A 19,507-nucleotide genomic window follows, 5' to 3' on the forward strand; every position below is an offset into this window, starting at 1 on the left:
TTTTTTTGAAATGATTTTGGCAGCGGGGTTCCTAAAGTCTCGTCTGGAAAAAGGTTCAAATAACATATTCAAAATACGAGTGGGTCATTCCATGCCAAATCGGCGGATTTTTGCACGAGGGGTCTTCGATTTTTTTCAAAATCAGATCATTTGTAGAGGTCATCAAACGATGACGAATGACGCAAACCGGACATTTTTTCGATTTTTTTAGACGGAGCTGTGGCGCTTCAAAGTTCTCCAAAATGGCAGAAAATGGAAAATTTCAGTTGCAAATTGCTCCGGTTGTACGTGGTATAGAATTTTGAACTTTTTTTCAAATTGTAGTACTTTGAGAGGGTAATCGACGAGTGATGTCAAAATCAGTGTTGCCACTTTCAAAAACCTAAAAAAATCGATTTTAAAACTTATAATTTAAATATAACCACGATGTCCGCCAGTAAAAATTCTGAAAAAATTCTCAGTTTTAGTCCTTTTTATGTAGAATGACATATCAAATAATTGGACTGGCATCTTTTTTCATTTTCGAGAAAAAAAAATTACAAGTTTTACAATTGCTGCAAAAGTACCATCAGAAACCTAAAAAATAAAAAATTTTGCATTTTTGAAATATTTTACCAATGTGTAGACGATAATGTGAAAAAAATCCCCCTCCCCCCAATTTGTCGACAAATTGACGAAAAATGCATAATATTTCACTCTTGAAATAAAAATTTATAGCACGAAAAATGTCAATTCGTTGACAAATGGGGGGAGGGGGATTTTTTCACATTATCGTCTACACATTGGTAAAATATTTCAAAAATGCAAAATTTTTCATTTTTTAGGTTTCTGATGGTACTTTTGCAGCAATTGTAAAACTTGTAATTTTTTTTTCTCGAAAATGAAAAAAGATGCCAGTCCAATTTTTTGATATGTCATTCTACATAAAAAGGACTAAAACTGAGAATTTTTTCAGAATTTTTACTGGCGGACATCGTGGTTATATTTAAATTATAAGTTTTAAAATCGATTTTTTTAGGTTTTTGAAAGTGGCAACACTGATTTTGACATCACTCGTCGATTACCCTCTCAAAGTACTACAATTTGAAAAAAAGTTCAAAATTCTATACCACGTACAACCGGAGCAATTTGCAACTGAAATTTTCCATTTTCTGCCATTTTGGAGAACTTTGAAGCGCCACAGCTCCGTCTAAAAAAATCGAAAAAATGTCCGGTTTGCGTCATTCGTCATCGTTTGATGACCTCTACAAATGATCTGATTTTGAAAAAAATCGAAGACCCCTCGTGCGAAAATCCGCCGATTTGGCATGGAATGATTCAATATGATATACTTTGATAAAAATTTGATACAAAGATGCTGTTTGGTAACAGACTTTTTTCAGCAAAAAAAAACACCTACATTTCCATAAACACTGCAATAAAATACAAACTATTGAAATTTGAAAAAAATGACGAGGGCCTCTCGTATCACTAAAAATAAGCCATCAGCCCTTCATTTCCAATTTTTTTTTGCTTCATAAATTTTGCGAGTCAACGTCTGTTTAAAAACTTTCAAACTCCTTTTCATTATTTTTTCCATTCATTAAAATTAATACTCGAGTTATGTGCTTTTTAAAATGTAAAATATTATACAATATTCCATCAAATAAAATTCAATAAACGAAATATTTTTAAAATGGTTCATTTTTTTGATTATTTCATCAAGATATATCTATCACTCTTTCATCGATTTCTAATCTCCTCTTTCTAAGTTTCTAACTGAATGATGAAATTTCGTCTTTCGCAATTGCGCTATAAATAATGTGTAAATTCTTTAAAAGCTTATATCTCTTCCCCCTTTAAATACTTTTCTTCCCTCAACAACTTTTATTTTTCACTCCATAAACAATAAGCACAAAACCAATTCATTCGAAAACCTACGTCATCATAGACTATACTTTTATATAGCTAATCGAGCAAGGAAAAAAACACTAAATTGAACAGAAAAATCCGATTCACTGGAAATGACATTTCATTCATTTCAAATCATTAAAGGTGAACCTTTCGCAATGACGTATTTTCTACACAAAATGTCTGTTAAATATCTACATCAACTTTTTCCCGGTAAATCCTCGTTTTCGGTACATTAATCACTTGACGACATAAGCCTGCGTAACATTTTTTTACGTGCATTTTATTTGACGTCAGATCGTCAAATTCTTCATTTTTTTGGCCACAAAAATAACCACATTTTGGTAATTTAAAACACGCCAATTACCACGATCACCGTGTACAATTGCACATTGTAATTTACTATTTGGTACATTTCATTAGTACAGGTATTAAATTACACCTCGAAACTATTTCATGACAGATCTTCACGTTAGACGATAATTTTTCGCGTGACAACGCATACGTTACGTATACGTAACGCACATGTAACTCAATTAAAATAACGCATACTTAACATACTCTCGTATAGGTAAGTGTATTTAAAATGTAAATTGTTTGCACGCGTTTAAAATCGAGTAGGTACTTCATAAATGTACCTAACTTGTCACCAAAAGCTCGACATTTTGAAAATTTCAACTTGAAAATCGATTTAACCTTACGAGCACTTCACATTGACGTAACAATATTATTTAAAAATGGCGAGCGAAAATTTACCTGCTTAATCAGCATAATTTTTCCATTTCACAACAACCAATCGATCGATAGTCGCGGCAAAATACGCGAAAATTTAGACGATATGCAATTTTGGGCTTGGGCTGAAGGGGGACGAGACGAGACCGGGTACACGAACAAGTACCGATGTGTATCGTAACAGTATGAAGTATACACGAGCATTATACATACAAACACAATGCCAGAACTTTATACAATAAGTTCAGTGTTACCTTTTACCACAGGTTGATTTTCTCTTTCAATGGATTTCAGCGGTATATTAAATGAGAGAAAAATGACTTTCAGAGATGAGTAAATTAATAGGTATGCGAGAAGGAAATTCCAACTAAATAACGATGTCATTAAATATAGAATACGTATAGCATCTTCTTTGAAAAGGTAAGCGATATTCTTCGCGAAGAAAAAAAACGCGAGACAAGGTCTTTGTACTTGACAAAGAAAGCATTTTCAATACAAGATGAGGAAAAAACACCACCACTTCGAGATGCATTCTTACTCCGCTCATGATGTGTAAAAGTGAATAATGATGAATAATTTATCTATATTTAGAATTTGATCACAGCGTGAACGAATATAACGATGGAAATTTCCTACTGCAGTCTTCATTCATTATTTCATCCCAAAGATTACTATACGGTTTTATTTTTTGTTGTTATGATAACACTGCTCAGCAAACACGAAAATCAGAACGTCAGATTTCCTTTCCGTAAATAAAACATTTCAGGGCTGAAATGAAAAACATTGCAGAATACCCCCATTGGTTCTTGCTTCATCTACAGAGCTTGAAAAGAACTTTTGAATGAACTGCCTGTCTCAAAAATTGAAAGACAAACATGGTTTTAAAAAAAAAAGAAATCATTTTTTGACTTTGAAATAGAAAGTATAGGGAAATTGAGAAAAATCAAGAAAATCAAGATTTTGACAACCACATTGCATTTTTCAAAATTTTGGGACTAGATTCCCTCCCTCCCCCCTCCCAATCGATAGAAAGTGCAGGCAGAAAAAAAACAAAAATCAGCACTTTTAAAATTTAAAATTTTGACACCCACATTGCGTTTTTCAATATTTTGGGCCTAAATACATTTCTGAAATCCCACCAAACCATAAGTTCTAAGAATTTTACAATTTTTTTAAAATTTTGGCGTTCACTGCGAGATTTAGAGAGCTCATATCAAAAACGTAGGTACATGCGTTGAAATTTGAGATCAACGCTTTCAAAAAAATGCTTTACAAAGTTTTTTGTCAACATCTAACCAAAATTGCTGGTGAGGGGGGGAGACGAAACGACGTGTCTTCATTTAAGATGCCAAGATCCTAGAACGAGTAAACTCCAAATTTTTCAATGGCAGTTTTCAAATTTGGAATTAAATTTGAAAATTGAACTTTCACAGAAAAATTAAATTTCAAGCTTTGAAAAAAAAATCGAAAAATTGAAATTTATGCGACCTACGGTTTGTTGGAATTCCATATACGCTGAATTCAAATTTAAATTTGTTTTTTTGGTAGGAGTCCTTCAAATCCTACAATGGACTCTCAAATTTCAAAAAAATTGAAAAATTCGTGCGACATATAAATTTTAGCTCAGTTTTATGAGGCGCAGAGGTAACACTATGGCGATCTTTCAACCCATCAAGGAGAAAGGAACCCATAAACAAATATTGGGAAACATTGGAAGACTTGGGACCCAAAATGATCGATGTTGGTACAAAATAACCCATCCAACTTTTCGAATCACTCAGTGGTGTTATTTCTAGAAAGTCCCATTCTTCACAATTCACCTCATTCGTGCTCTTCAAGACCTTTTTTCACGTACGGGGGGGGGGGACAATCAAGTGGATTTAGCTCCGTATTTCTGTAATTAATGAAGAAAGAAGAATTTTAGGTGAACAAAAATAGTTTAAATCAATCATAATTGAGACGTTATACTTCGAAACGCTGTTGATTTTTTTCTCTAATCTCAATTAAAAAGAGCAACAGTTCAGCCCTTTTTAAAGATTCATCAGATTTCTATGTAATTAAATTTTTTCTAAACCTCAAATTTTAAAATAAATTTTATTTATAAATCAAATCCATATGAAAAATTTTCCAATATTTTTGCACAAAGTTTATCACCCTGTGAATTTTTTTTTTGAAAACATTTGTACTATTTTTATTTTAAAAAAGTTCTGAAAAATTTTGTTCATTTTCAAAATTTTTCAGTCTCTTGATTAATTTTTTCTAAGCCACAAATTTCAAAATAGACTCTATTTCAAATTTCAAAATGAAAATTTTTTCAATTTCTGCCCAAAGTTTATTAGTTATTACCATACAGAAATTTTTTCAAAACATGTGTTTCTAAAAAAAAACCGTTTGAAAAATTTTCCAAATTTTAAAAATTGTTTGGTCTCTTGATTATTTTTTTTCAACCTCAAACTTCAAAATGAACTTTTTTTAAAATTTAAAAAAGACTTCTGAAGCATGACTAAAGATTTTTGAATTGCTCGCTCAAGAATTAAAAAACTCGTTTCGAGAAATTCTTCAATTTTCACAGTGAGTATTGAATAAACTTTAAGTTTTGAGCAAAACCTTCAATACCATAATTAAAATTTTTCACTTCAAATTGAACATCTGTAATGAAATATTTAAAAATTGATCCGTTGAATTACCAGTTGAGAAAAAGTACTCTATTGATTATGAATTGCGATTAATCATCGAGTTTCAATATAACTATGCTCGCAGGTACGAGTACGAGTATAAGTAAGTACTCGTATTATGACTAACTAGTCCACACAATACCACGTGTTTTCAATATACGTAGGTACATGTATCATTTGATAATCATTATCAAAACTCACTTTGTTTCAGTTTCGTTGTAGAAAATATCGTTATCATATTTTCCTATTAAGTAAATGCGCACCAAGCATATTTACAAAAAAAAAATTCATTAACAAAATATTCAACTTAATCGGGGTTTTCCTACGATAAGGAAAGCACTACGAGGATAATGAATTTTCACGCTCACGTAATACGACAAAATTTTAAAACGTACCTACAATGTTTATTTTTAAATCGAGAATTTTTTAAACGCAAATTACCAACAATATCCTATAGGTAAATGGTGCATGGTACCCATTATTTTTGTTTCTGATCCAGTAATATTGTATTTTTTTTTCCATTTTCATTTTCATTATTAATCGAGGTGACATTGACATGAACAGTATACGTTCAAAAACGTTCAATATTCATACTTGTGGATAATGTATCAGTGCGTCAAAGTTATATCAAATTTGCAGAATTTTTTACTGAAAATTTATACCTACTACGTACTTATGAAGAAAACAAAGTTACTACATCATCTTCGTATTCCTAGGATTTCTTTGTGACCTTTTTTCTTTTTCAGAGAGAAAATTTCTTGTTTACTAAATAGGTACCTTAGCTTTGGGAAATGGTAGATCGGATTTCGTAGAATTATCGAGTGCTCTAATAATTATGACATTTTCAGAATCGAAAAACAAGTTGGTAATAATGAATTGATTCAATGTCATCAATTTTTTTCACAAAAATATAGGGACACAATTTCTAGAAGCCTTAAAGAGAATTTTTTAAAAACTTTTTTTAAATTGTTAATTGTTATCAATTTTTTTTTTCATCTTTAGCAATACCAACAGGAGAAATTTCACGAAACGAATTAGAACTAAAAATTTGTTAAAACAGTTCAAACCTTTCTAAAAGGTAGCTTTTTTTCTTCAAAAAATTGTGAAAGTATTTCAGCGGTGTTAGAAAATGATAAATGTTGCAAAAAAGGCAGTAATATGTACATAAAAGCTTAAAACATTTCAAGGATGTGAAAAATACAACAGAAATTATCCAGGACTGGCACATTAGACGATTAAATATTGTCCAAAATTTTATTTGTAAAATTCGTTTCAGAATCAAAAAAAGCTGTAAAATGTGTGCCCGATAAAAAAAATATTTGATTAAAAATCATTCATAAGATACGTTGATATAGATTGTAATTTACTCTATCAGCAGAAAATTTGCGAACAAATTCTCAAAATTTATATTTTGATGAATGATAATGTATACATTATTACATCCCACCTCGATTATAGGATAAGATTAATATGGCTCGGTTTCATAGCCTAAGTGTGCTTGAATCTATTTTTTTTTTTTTTTTTTTTTTTTTTTGAATTGAGTTAAGATATTTCAGAACGGCCTCAGTCCATTTTTCACACTATTTCGGTGGAATGAAAAAATTTGGAACGTGATTTTCGTATTCAATTGAAATTTTGTTTTCATTTCTTATTTCAATTTAATTTCAATATTTTGAATCGTTCAATTTTTCAGAAATTTTATCAATTTTTTGTGCAACTTTTTAATGCTTTGCAAAATGCTGATAACTTTTAATCAATTTTGCCACCATTTTTTCCCCTATTATGATGAAATTTTCAACATTTTTTTCAATCATCTAAGCAAATTTTATGATGTGTTGTGACCATGTTTCGAGCAATTTTTCAGCAATCTCATTCTATTTTCATGATATTTCATAACAAATTTTCACGAATTTTGAATCATATATAAAAATAAAAAATATAAAAAATAGTACTTATAGATTTATTAAGAATTAAAATCGAAAAAAATAATTTTTTTTCTCCCAGCAGCACAATTATATTGATCAATAAATTTCAGAAATTTCGAATTCGAAGCTGAAAAAATAGCATTCAAAATATTTAGCTATTTAAATCTTTGCAAAAACAGTTCCCTGCCTACTTTTTGACCAAAAAATGACTGAGATTGAGCTAAGAGTTTGAAAATCCTGCATTTTGAAACAGAAACTACAACCCCCAGAATTTGGTATAACTGCGAAGATGGGGGTCTAAAACTATACGTACATTACGATTGCAAATAGGAGCTTTGAAAAAAAAAAAATTAAAGTGAACACGATGACGACGAGTAAAATAATTATTCATCAAAAATGTAGTCACGTGATCGTTCCGAAAAAAAATATCCGACACAATTTATATCTACCTACTCGTATTTTTAGATGCATATTAATAAAGATACCCAAATTATTCAAAATTTGGTTATTTATATCCGTCGATTCATTAAAAATGCGAGACCATTCACATCTACTCGTATTCTACAATTCAATTCGAAATAACAGACCATGAAAGAGAGATCTGATTAGCAATTACGATTCGAAAAATATGTATCTTCATCTCTATATCTATCATCCAATCCATCAGCTATTCGTCGCACTCTAAAACAGCACCTATATCTACTCCTCCTATCTCAAACACATGCAGATAGATAGGTAACTAATCAATTCAACAATCAGATGCAGATGAACAGAAATTATAGGTACGAGCATGTAATTCGAAAATTATCGTAATACAAAATAATACAATGATAGTTAATTTCACACAGATATTTACGCGAGACTACTTGCGCAGATAATGACGTCAAGAAAAGTCGTTTTTCAAAAAAAAATGAAGTCGTCAAGAGAGATAAAAAGTAAAAAAATTGACCAAATATTTCAACGTACGAGTATGTACTTATTTCTCGTACTAAAATAAACGACTTTCGAGTGTACAGGACAAGTTCATTGTTAGGGACAGGACAAGACAGTTTCAAATTAATACACCATATCGAAGTGTTTACATCACTATGTGGACATAAAGGGAACATATGCTATCGAATAGTGATTTTCAAAAAGCAAAACGTCTCGGTCAACCGTGTAGATTGACGAGTAAACACTTGTGCATTGAACACGACACTCCATCGTGCTTTAGCTGTTAAAAAGACGATAAAAGTAATGGCAATATTATTACTTGGTTTATAAAAAAAAAAAAAAAAAAAAAAAAAAAAATACAGATAAAAAAACTTCTAATATAAAATTTGCCAATGAAATTTTTTCCAACATTAATAAAATACTACTCAAATATACAGGAAAAAAAATCATACTGATCGTAAGGATATAAAAATTCATCTCACAATATTCAATTCAACCATTCGAGACAAGCATCTGAATTATTCGTTCCAATATTACCATATGTTGGCAAATGTTTATCAACAAAAATGAATGATAAACATCGAAAAAGTATAAATAAAATAGTCATACCTTAACACCACCAACTCCACTCCATCGATGTAACAAACCGAGAAGTATAATTTGGTCTTTAGCTCATTTTGTTGAACTCGAAGATCAAATTCAACAAACCGATTAAACTCGTTGAAAAAATACACCGCGTACAATTGAATTTATCCCTTAATCTAATCTCATTAAGAAAGACGTAAGATATTTCGAAAAAGTAAACAAGAACCGAAGAACGTGGGCGATATATATAAAGGGTAATACCTATAGGAGTAAACTGCGCATTTAAAATCACACGTCTACCCTTAAAATATCGATCTGAAATACCACCCGAGAGTCGAGTAAATAAACAAATTATGCTGGTTATGTACGTAGGTATTGGGTCAGACTTTTCTCAGCATCGATCTGGGGTCGTAATATTTCCAATTTCTTCGCCCTGTGCCCTGACTTGCGTCTAAGTTTTCCGTACCGTATGCTATGAATGAGTCAACAGACAGGTGGGAACTGGGAAGCCAGCAACGTGTATTCCGCGATGCATTTGATGGAGTAATTTCAGCGTTCGACTTGATTTTATTGTCTTTTTTATTAGAAAAAAGCTCGTCTATGAGATGGGGGAAAAGGTATAGCAGGGGTTATCGCCCTCCTCCCTCCCCTAGTACTGTAATGTAGGCAAGGTACCTATACGTAAGACCGAAAAATAAATTTACTAAGGTACCTACTCCTAAATCCAAACGAGAAGAAACTCGTGTAAATTATGTCCAAATAAAATTTTTATTGAACTCCGCTGACTCATTTTAAAAATTTACATAGGTAATATTTTCTTCTTTCACATCGAACCCTGAACTTTAAACTTTATGCTCGGTATTAAATACAAATTATACACGTGTATGGAATCTCATCCAGAAGACGAAGTTATCCAGTCCTCAGGTGAGAGAACATGAACATTCGATTATTAAATCGTCTTTCGAGTTTCGAGTACATTCACCTTTTCCAAGAATATCTCTGGTAACTTTCCCAACTATACTGAATAAGTACCTAATAGTATGTAGGTATATGAGAAGGTAATAATAAATAAACCATTTCACAATAATAATAATTACCAAACAAGTCGTAAGAATAACTCACCTATAAAATTACATTTGATCAAACCAACTATCTAACACAATCCGGTGAAGAAAATAAATCTAAATCTTGTATTTTTATCGAAGAACTACGCGAAATAGTAATAAATATCAATTCATTTTAGTTACTCGTAACAACGATAACGAATTAACCACATGAAATCGGTCACAGCACTGAGCACTGAACTGAAATCTCATTCAATATCATTCAGTCATCGTCATTCGTCAACATGGAAATTCCATCTCCAGACGGAATTGCACTGTTGCATTCCAGGAAAAAAGCATAGAGCATAGAAAGACGTGCATAGATTGAAAACACTCGATTACTGGAGTACATTCTGGAAAAATGACGTGTAGAAACGAGTATTCCGGTTGAAATTTTTTTAAATTGCGAAAGATTTGATTTGAAATGAAATTATAATCCAATAGTAAAGTAATTATTTATTTTAAGAATGTGCTTGAAAGTTAAAAATTGATAATTATGGTGTTTTTTATTCTCTCTCTTAAATATCAATCAACATCCAGGATTCAAAAATGATACTTTTAACAATTTCTGAAAAACAACGTTACTCATGATCGTTACTTGAGACTTGAAATCCAGTCATCTTCAACGGTGCCAAGTCTCAAGCAGTACAGAAACTAATGTTGTTATTCAAAAATACATTTTAATCGCAATTCAACGATAATTATAATAGCTCATAATACGATGAAATACAAAAATAATTAAAACTGACACGAAAGGCATTTTCGTAGTCTAGATTGTAATCAGTTTCAATTAAAACAACAAAATGCAGCATAATTATAAATCATTATGCATCGAAAGACGAGATCAAGATTGGGTAAAGTGTAAAGTCCCTTCAACGAGTTTAGAAAATTCCTACGAAAAATATTACTTACGTTTTGAAGCATATTAAAATAAATTATTTTAGTTTTTAAAAATTCTGAACAGTATTGGATATTTAAAAAAAATAATTTTTAATCGTGGACGTGTTTCAATTTCATTTTGTTTATTCAACATTCTAAACGTAATAATCATTAGTGATGATGAATTATCAAGAAGAGCAATCTTTTATTTTTTTAACTACCCAAGTAATTTAAGAAGAGTACGAAAAAATGAAAACTCAAACCTAGCAGTGTTCAACAAAGTCTGTTCAATTTTTTTTTCATTTCTCTGTTTTTAAAAATACATATACATAGGTACAATACCTACTTTTAATATTTAAAAAAAATCAAATGCACTTCTAAGAATTACCAATACTCAATTTTTGAGAAACTTTTTATTCCTGAAAAAATAAATCTTTAGAAAAAAATTCTATTTCCTGAATGAGGCTTCGACTTTCGACACCACACTTTTTTGAAATCCAATTCTAATTTAAACACCAATGCATATTTTAATTCGAAAAAAAAATAAAACTTAAGTACACCAAGACCTAGAAAAAAAATTGATGCACATATGTGGGAAAAAATTAGAACTAAAAATAGAGTCATCGTCAATGTTCCAAAATTTTGCTAAAATGGAAAAAACGCTAATACTGAAAAGAAAACTGTAAAAAAAAAAAAAAAAAAAAAAACGATAAAATTGAATGCCCTTTAAAAAACTGAATAAAAAATCTGGAAAAAATACATACTAATTCAAATACCAATGCTCAATTCTAAAAAACTCTTAAAAAAACTAGGAAAGATACCAAACCATAATCGTTTTTTTAATTGATGAAAATTTCCTACAAAAAATGCTGATTGAATTTTATTTTATTATCATTATCAAGAAATTGATGCATCGTAACACGGCCCAAGAAAAAGGAATAAAATTGCAAGTATAAATAAAATAAAATAGTTCACATTTGGGAAACAATTCCTTAAACTTGAAAACGATCAAGAAAGTTTAATAATAATTTTAAATAAATTTGTTTATTTACAGCATCATTCTTTTGAAATTGTTCAGAAATTGTTTATTGTAATTTAATCAGGCTGTTTATTTTGGAACCATTTCCTAAAAAAGAGAAGTTAACTTGAATTAAAATTTTTTTTTAAATGAATGATTTTTTATCTGAACACTTTGAGTAATGCTATAATTTTGAATTCATGAATTCATGTAAAAAAAACATTCAATTTCAGGAAATGACTTTTTTTTTTTAAATCAAATTTTGCTCGAACAATGTTTCCTTATTTTTAATTTTTTTTTCTAACAACTGATGGCATTCAAGATATTAATAAAGGCAGTATTTTTTTTAATGTTTTTTTTTATTGCACCTAATGTTGAAAAAACGGTGTTTCAAATAAAAAATGATTAAAGAAAAAAAATTCACGAATTGTGATCAAAATCCTCAATTTGCACACTTGCAGCTGAAAATTCAAAATTTTTCAGGATTCCTGATCTCTAAGGGAGACCTTGCCCAGTTCCATGCCTTGCCCTCTCACCACCATTTTGAAAAACACGGCTCGTACAATGTGAAATTAAACAAACGATAAAATTTCTTTCAAGTTGAGTTAGGTGAATCAAGAATTAAGAAATAATTCTATTTACATACATATTTATAATCAAATCTTACTTGAGCTAGAACAAAAAAAACCCCTACGAGGTACAAAATCTTCAACTTGAGAAAATGAGAACCGTATTAGGTACCTACTTTACAGACGTAGGTACTTCTGAAAAATTATTCATTTAAAAAATTTTAGTATTTAAAAAAATAATTTTTCAGGAAGAAATACATTTTGAATTTTAAAATTTCAAATTTACTCTCAATCAAAAAAAAAAAATTGAATATTTTTCAAAAAACCACTGACAATGAACTTATTTTCCTATATTATTTTATAATGTAGGTTACCTTGAATGCGCATGAATTTTCGAGTGGAATTATTTTAAATGCCCTGATCAGCTATTTCAGATAAAACCTCCCTAATACATACATGTAAAATTACACCCAAGTACAATTTACGAGTAGGTAATTTATGAATTGAGCACATGAAAATCTATACCACGTTCAATTTTATATCAGATAATAATCGAACACGAAAAAAAGTAATTTTACCAAAAAATAGTTTAGGGAGAGTATTGCACATCGTCAATTGACATTCATTTTTTTTCCTGGTGATCCATTTGGCACACACAAAATGAGCTTATCATACATGTGAACGCATCAGTTTAAAACTGTCACAATGTCAGGTGAACAAGGTGAATTTTTTTAACAGTGATTTTTCTTCATGGATAATTTCAAATTACGACACAGATATTCGAGTTGAATCGGTTTTTAAAATTTATGTCATCTTCTAAAGTAAAAATATTGAAGTGAGTTGAATACAGAGACAAGAATACAGTACGTAAATACCTAATGAAGTGATGGTGTAGATTTTTAAAGTTTTGCTGATTCTTATAAGAGATGTTTTTGAAATGATTTCCACTTTTACAGCAACATTTAAATTCGTTGAGTAATTTTATTTCGTCCATTTCTTGATTGTATCTTCATCTAATTATTTTGAAAAAAAATATTTATACACCCCAAGAACTGATTTTACACTTTTAAATTAATAAAAACTTATCGAGTGACTGCAAATGATCAAGTACCATGATTTTATTCTTACACCAACATGTTCTCTGCGACCAAAATCTTACTATACGTGTTCGGGAGCATAATAATAATTCTAGGAGCAACCATCACAGTAATTTGGAAACCACTGCTGAACCACATAATCGATTCTGTGAGATTTATGAATTTTTTTGAATTTTAATAATAATTTTAATTTATTTATATGGTGGAATAAATTTTTCAAATTTATCATTTTAGAGACTGGTCTTGGCAAAATGTTCAGAAACTGAACGAATATGGAGCAATAGTTCGGTTCCTATTTATTTCAAAGTGTACATGTTTAATTGGACTAATCCAGAAGAAACATTGGCCAAAAAACAGAAACCAAATTTTGTTGAAATGGGACCTTATACGTTCAGGTTTAAATTTTTAGTCAATTGTTATTTTCGAAGTTCGAATATCTCGAATGGTTACATTAAATTACATTAACTATACAGGTTTACTCAGATGAAGTCCGATATTGTTTGGAATAGCAATTATACGATAACATTCAGAGCTGATCGAATTTGGAGTTTTGCACCAGAAATGTCCAACGGCAGGCTTTCTGATCGTATTACGAATATAAATGCTGTTGCGATGGTAAATCAACTTGTAAAATCAACACTTTCTAATTTTTATTGGGCCATTTTTTTAAAATCGTTCAAATGGAATATTGAGCAATGAGCAGGACCCAACACAAAACCGAAATTCACAGTCACACAGATCAAAATTTTTAAGGGGCAGTGGAAAGGACAAAATTTCTTTAAAAATGGGTGTACAGTCTCCTCTCTATGGAAAGTTTTAAATCATGGATAGATACGTGTTTTGGTCAAGTCAAGTTGGCTTGATGCTCGATACCTACTGACTTGTCCCTGTGGCTTCCTAAGGTCGCCTGTCTTCCTGTCTGGCCTCTTGAGGTCCTTGACTCGTCTGTCTGGCTTCTCAAGGTCATCTATCTTTCTGTCTGGCCTCCTGAGGTCATTGACCCGCCTGTCTTGCTTCTCAAGGTCGTCTGTCTTCCTACCTGGCTAGCTTCTTAAGGTCACTGACTCATCTGTCTGGCCTCTTCAAGTCATTGACCCGCCTGTCTGGTATCCCAAGTTCGTCCATTTGTCAGGCCTCCTGAGGTCATTGACCCATCTGGCTAGCTTCTCAAAGTCGTCTGCCTTCCTGTCTGGCCTCTGCAAGTAATTGACCCGTTTGTCTAGTATCCCTAGGTCGTCTACCTGTCAGGCCTCCTGAGGTCATTGACCTCTCTGTCTGGCTTCTCAAGGTCATCTGTCTTCCTGCCTAGCCTCTCAAGGGCATTGACCCATCTGCCTAGCTTTTCAAGGTCGTCTGTCTTCCTGTCTGGCATCTTCAAGTAATTGACCCGTTTGTCTGGTATCTCAAGGTCGTCTATCTGTCTGGCCTTTTGAGGTCATTGACCCATCTGTCTGGCCACCTCCAGTTTGTCTACAAGAATTTGTTGACCGAGAATCACTACTTTTTCACTTCCTTTCAAAAAAAAATCACTATCTTCCAAAATATTCTAACCCCCCCCCTCCCCTAAATCAATTTTTCATTTTTTAGGGGCTTCGTAATTTTTTACATCGGAGTACACGTGTTCATCAATTTGAAATCGGAACAATTTTTTCCAAGTTTTTAAAAGTTAGATGTATCTATTGCAGGTTGTGGGTGATCGATTCAAAGACAATATGTGGATCACCAAAGTAATGATAAGCGGTTTCCTAGAATTACTGGAAAAGCAGGTTTACATCACGAAAACTGTGGAAGAATTGCTGTTTCAAGGCTACGAAAATCAAGTTCTATCCATTGGAAAAACTCTGAAAGAATTGGGAATTGACGTAGGTCATCTGCCAGATAGATTTGGATGGTATTTCAACGTAAGGAAATTCAATTCAAATTATTACTAAATAAAATTATTACATTAGTACATACATCAAAATTACGTTTCTTTTCTTCTTTTTTTTTTTTCAAGAAAAATGCGAGCGAAATAAATATTTTCAACATCCACACGGGTGCTGACGACCTCAATAATTTAGGCAGAGTACGTTCGTGGAATTACAAAACTCAATCGGAAATTTACACAGATCGATGTGATCGAATACGAGGATCTTTAGGAGATCTATGGCCAAAAAATATCAGCAATGAAGATTCAACTTCTATATTCATATCCGATTTTTGCGGGTAAATAAAAATATCTACGACTATACCTACCTACCGCACGAACCCAAACATTGCAGAGTAATTAACATTCGTTTTTTCCCCCACCAGATCATTCGAGTTAATTAAATCAGGAGCCCACAAATTACACGGAGTCGACGCAGTCCGATTCATAGGCACTGAAAAAACATTCGACAATGGCAAAGTATACCGAGAAAATCGTTGCTATTGCAAAAATAACAAATGCACGCTTCCATCAGGGGTCAGAGATATATCAGATTGTGTACATGCGCCTATTTACATATCGTTTCCACATTTTTACTTGGCCAATGAGAGTTACAGAAGGAGTGTGGATGGAATGAATCCGGTGGCTGGAAAACATCAATTTTTCGTCACTGTACAAAAGGTTAGAAAAATCTCATTGATTTAACCCTACTTTTGAACATGAATTGTGAAGACAGTTGCAAGATTTTGAATGTTTTTTGGCACTTTTTATTGCAGGATTCGGGAATGGTGATGGAAATATTTGCAAGATTACAGATTAATATTATGGTCGAACCTTATCCTAGTTTAGGGTGAGTATTTTAGGTTTATACTATTGATAGGTAGAAAGTACCTAGACCTACCTATGTTGTGATTTTCAAATTCTTCTTTAAATTTAGAAATAAATTTGTTTTATTTGAAGTGATCTAAACTATTCTCGATGCATTGGTAAATTTTCAGATTTTTCGCCAACCTACCAAGAATGATGGTCCCCACAGTGTGGTTCGAAGAATACATCGAGATGCCCGAAAATCTCAAGACTAAAATTAAGTTGGCTTTTAATTTAGCGCCATTTCTGCTATCAGTTTGCGGATTCAGTTCAGTAATTATTGGAATAGTGCTAGTACTTTGTGGATGTATTTCTTCAAAATTACAGCGCCAGAAATGAATAAATTTCACTTTTTATGGACTCATTATCATTATTTTGAAATATTATTCCAATATTATCATAAAACATATGTTTATACAAAGCAACAAGACTCAAGCACGTGCGGTTATTTCAATTAAGTATGGATAATTACAACTTCAAAAATTACCGCTACTTTAATTTATACGAGGATTGATCAGTGCATCAATTCATTTGCATCTAGACAGATATAGGCTACTCGGTAAAGTTTACGACACGTATTAGGTAGGTATTGCTTGAGAATTGAGATGAGAATCATTTCCTCAACAGAGCTCGAATTCATTTACGATTTTAAAGAGGTAATGAGAATGTTCTTTGATTACCTTCGCTTCTGAAAACTTCCCCTACGAGTTTTAAAAAAAATTTTGACAGGAACTGAAAAAAATTACAGAAAGTGATTTTTTCCATCAATTATGGTCAACGACATTTTTCTCTAGGAAGCTTACAATTAGTACAATTTGCATGTTTTATCAAAAAATAAGACGTACCTATCTCGAATAAACGAAACATTTCAGCAAAAAAATTAATATGACTCAAGTTGTAGGGGAATTTGTGACCTACGATTTTGTTTCTATTTATTTTTTTCGTAGGATCGTTTTTTCGTCTGATAAAGTACAGGTTTTCATAAAAAAAACAACTTTTGAAAAAAAAAGTTTCTTGGGTTAACAAAGGCTCCTACGAATAAAATAAACAGAAATAAAAAGCTCAGTTTTCGAGACATTTTAATGCAAAAGATGAGTTGATTTTTCAATCATCTTAAATACTAAAATAGGTATCAAGCTTCGAAGGAAATACGTAAGTAGGTCATGTTATTACAGACTCCATTGAAGGGAAATTTCATATTCATACCCTTCAACTTTATTTCGACGATCTTTTGTTAGCTCAAGAAAATTTTTTTTACACGTTCAGATTTTGACAGATTGATTTGATATTACTGTTTTACCTTAATTAGGTAATCAATATTTTTCAAGTTTTTTCTGCTTTGAAATTCGTTAACTTTTCTTGGTTGAGATTTGTTGTAGGAGATCTCTCCCTTTGGACTATATGTAAGTAGGTAAGATACCTATCTATACCTATCTAATCATTTTTATCAGTGATGGCGTGATGGAAAATTTTTCAAAACGTTTTCGTTTTCAACATTTCAAATTACGAGAGTAAAATCGACAACAACTCAACAAAGTAGCATTCATACCGAACCGAAATATACGATTCAAAAAATAACGATTGACGCGCAAACACGTGATATGATAACACTTCAAAAGTCATTAATCTCTAAATTATTTGGTACTTAAACTCTTTCACGATTATGATAAAAAAAATAAATACGATAGCAAACGTCACCACAATATTTTTAAATTCAAAATTCGCATAAATACGGATCGCAAAATGTTTTACTTTCGAATTGCGACGTTGCCGTTCTTTAACACGTCACCAATTGACCTATCCCACCATGAGCCTCGGTAGCGCAGTAGGCAGCGCGTAAGTCTCATAATCTTAAGGTCGTGAGTTCGATCCTCACCCGGGGCAAAAATTTTTTTACTTTTTATTCCGATCAAAATTTATTTTTTAGTCATTTTAAGCTATTTTATCAACTTTTCCATAATTTTTGAAGCATTTAAATGGAAAATTGCAACAATAAAACTTTAAAATGGAATTATTATGTACATCAATAAGTAATGTAGGTAAGCTACAGTTCGATCAACAGCAAACTTCATTATCCTCTCGAAGATTGAATTCAGACAACGGCGCTGGAACCTGGCGGGAGGGGGCTAAAAATGACAAATTTTAAAAATATGTACGTGATTGAAATATTTCAGTCATTTGAGCTCAAAGTTGATGGGAAAAAATCCAAAAAATTGTACATCCGACAAAAAATGCGAATAAATTTTCGTCAATTTTAATTCTGGATGAAAAATTTTCATTATAAAATTCATTTATTTTACTTTTCAACATTCTTTTAATTTTTTCAATCATTTGTGATAAATGATTTTGAAAAAATTTGTTGGTACTTGGTAGTCCCTTCAACAATTTCTGAATTATTGAGCAAAAAATCAAAAATTTATGCAATGAAATTTTTACAAAAATTTTCATGTACCATACACTTCTATGATGAAGAAAGATTCATTTTAACCATATTTTCCTGAAAAAAGGCATTTTGTTACAAAAATTTTTATTAGTGTAGGCAACGTGCTGATGAAAAATTTGTTGATGGTACTTGATAACATTCGAATATTAATTAAGGTCACTTCTCTTCCCTAGCCCTTCAATGATGAATGAATTCAGCCAATACCAGTCATCCTGTTCCATTTTGGAGACCTTTGATGATGAGACAAAAAATATAGTGGGAAATGCAAAAAATGACCAACTTCCCCACGAGCCTCGGTAGCGCAGTTGGCAGCGCGTAAGTCTCATAATCTTAAGGTCGTGAGTTCAATCCTCACCCGGGGCAAAAATTTTTTAAATTTTTTTAATGCACAATGATTGATTTTTCGTCATTGTTACGCCATTTCCTCAATGTGTGCTCTTTTTTTGATTAACAAATGCCACAAAAAAAATCAGACGACATTTTTGGTCGTAATGAACTAATTCATCACTATTATTACATTAGGTAGTCAAAGAACAAATTACATGAAATTTTCAATAATGGCAATGATTCTTCGCCATTTCCTTAGTAATCATTTAACCATTCATTGCATGATAATTATTTTTCAAAAATTAAAACAATCTGAGATTTGAAAAATTGGATTTAAAAAATACTCATTTGTATTTCTTCATGCTTTTAGGTTTTGATGATCAGTTATCGTGTCTGTATCTTTCAAAATAAAGAGAAAACATTTACCAAACCTTTATATGTATGTACATCCCTCCTTCACACAATGTCTCATTAAACGGCACCTGATTAGTGATAACGAATGGAAATTTTCAGTTTTACTACAACATATTACATTATGAAAGTGGCAGTTGAAAGATT

The 19,507-nt window shown here is 31.4% G+C and overlaps 2 protein-coding genes and 2 non-coding genes across 6 annotated transcripts in view; 3 read left to right on the forward strand and 1 right to left on the reverse strand.

The window, feature by feature from the left end:
- The window catches only part of LOC135833337 (uncharacterized), an 83,172-nt gene extending 73,128 nt beyond the window's left edge, over positions 1 to 10,044 (reverse strand). Inside the window, exon 1 of one of the 3 annotated variants that reach the window (XM_065347087.1) lies at positions 9,863 to 10,044. The gene's annotated coding sequence lies outside the window, so the exon portion shown is untranslated. Of the gene's footprint in view, positions 1 to 2,646; positions 2,818 to 8,764; positions 8,993 to 9,862 lie in introns of those variants that run through there. The other 2 variants (XM_065347085.1, XM_065347086.1) reach the window with 2 other exon arrangements.
- Positions 10,045 to 13,331: 3,287 nt separating this feature from the next.
- On the forward strand, positions 13,332 to 16,539 carry LOC135835986 (protein croquemort-like). Its single transcript, XM_065350526.1, has 8 exons — positions 13,332 to 13,554; positions 13,641 to 13,801; positions 13,880 to 14,021; positions 15,092 to 15,307; positions 15,403 to 15,611; positions 15,699 to 15,993; positions 16,089 to 16,162; positions 16,311 to 16,539. Exons 1-8 carry the CDS (start codon positions 13,444 to 13,446, stop codon positions 16,516 to 16,518), a joined length of 1,416 nt encoding a protein of 471 aa, XP_065206598.1. The 5' UTR covers positions 13,332 to 13,443; the 3' UTR covers positions 16,519 to 16,539.
- Positions 16,540 to 17,990: 1,451 nt separating this feature from the next.
- TRNAM-CAU (transfer RNA methionine (anticodon CAU)) lies at positions 17,991 to 18,063 on the forward strand. The gene has a single exon. It is a non-coding gene; the product is annotated as a tRNA-Met (tRNA).
- Positions 18,064 to 18,912: 849 nt separating this feature from the next.
- On the forward strand, positions 18,913 to 18,985 carry TRNAM-CAU (transfer RNA methionine (anticodon CAU)). The gene has a single exon. It is a non-coding gene; the product is annotated as a tRNA-Met (tRNA).
- The last annotated feature ends 522 nt before the right edge of the window (positions 18,986 to 19,507 follow it).

Source organism: Planococcus citri, chromosome 1 (genome assembly GCF_950023065.1).
Source record: "Planococcus citri chromosome 1, ihPlaCitr1.1, whole genome shotgun sequence".
Taxonomy (NCBI): Eukaryota; Metazoa; Arthropoda; class Insecta; order Hemiptera; family Pseudococcidae; genus Planococcus; species Planococcus citri.

Coding starts and splice junctions, on each gene's coding strand:
- LOC135835986 (XM_065350526.1), top strand. CDS start 13,444: ATGTTCTCTGCGACCAAAATCTTACTATACGTGTTCGGGAGCATAATA. Junction 13,555..13,640: donor TGAACCACATAATCGATTCT/GTGAGATTTATG, acceptor TTATCATTTTAG/AGACTGGTCTTGGCAAAATG. Junction 14,022..15,091: donor ATATAAATGCTGTTGCGATG/GTAAATCAACTT, acceptor TATCTATTGCAG/GTTGTGGGTGATCGATTCAA.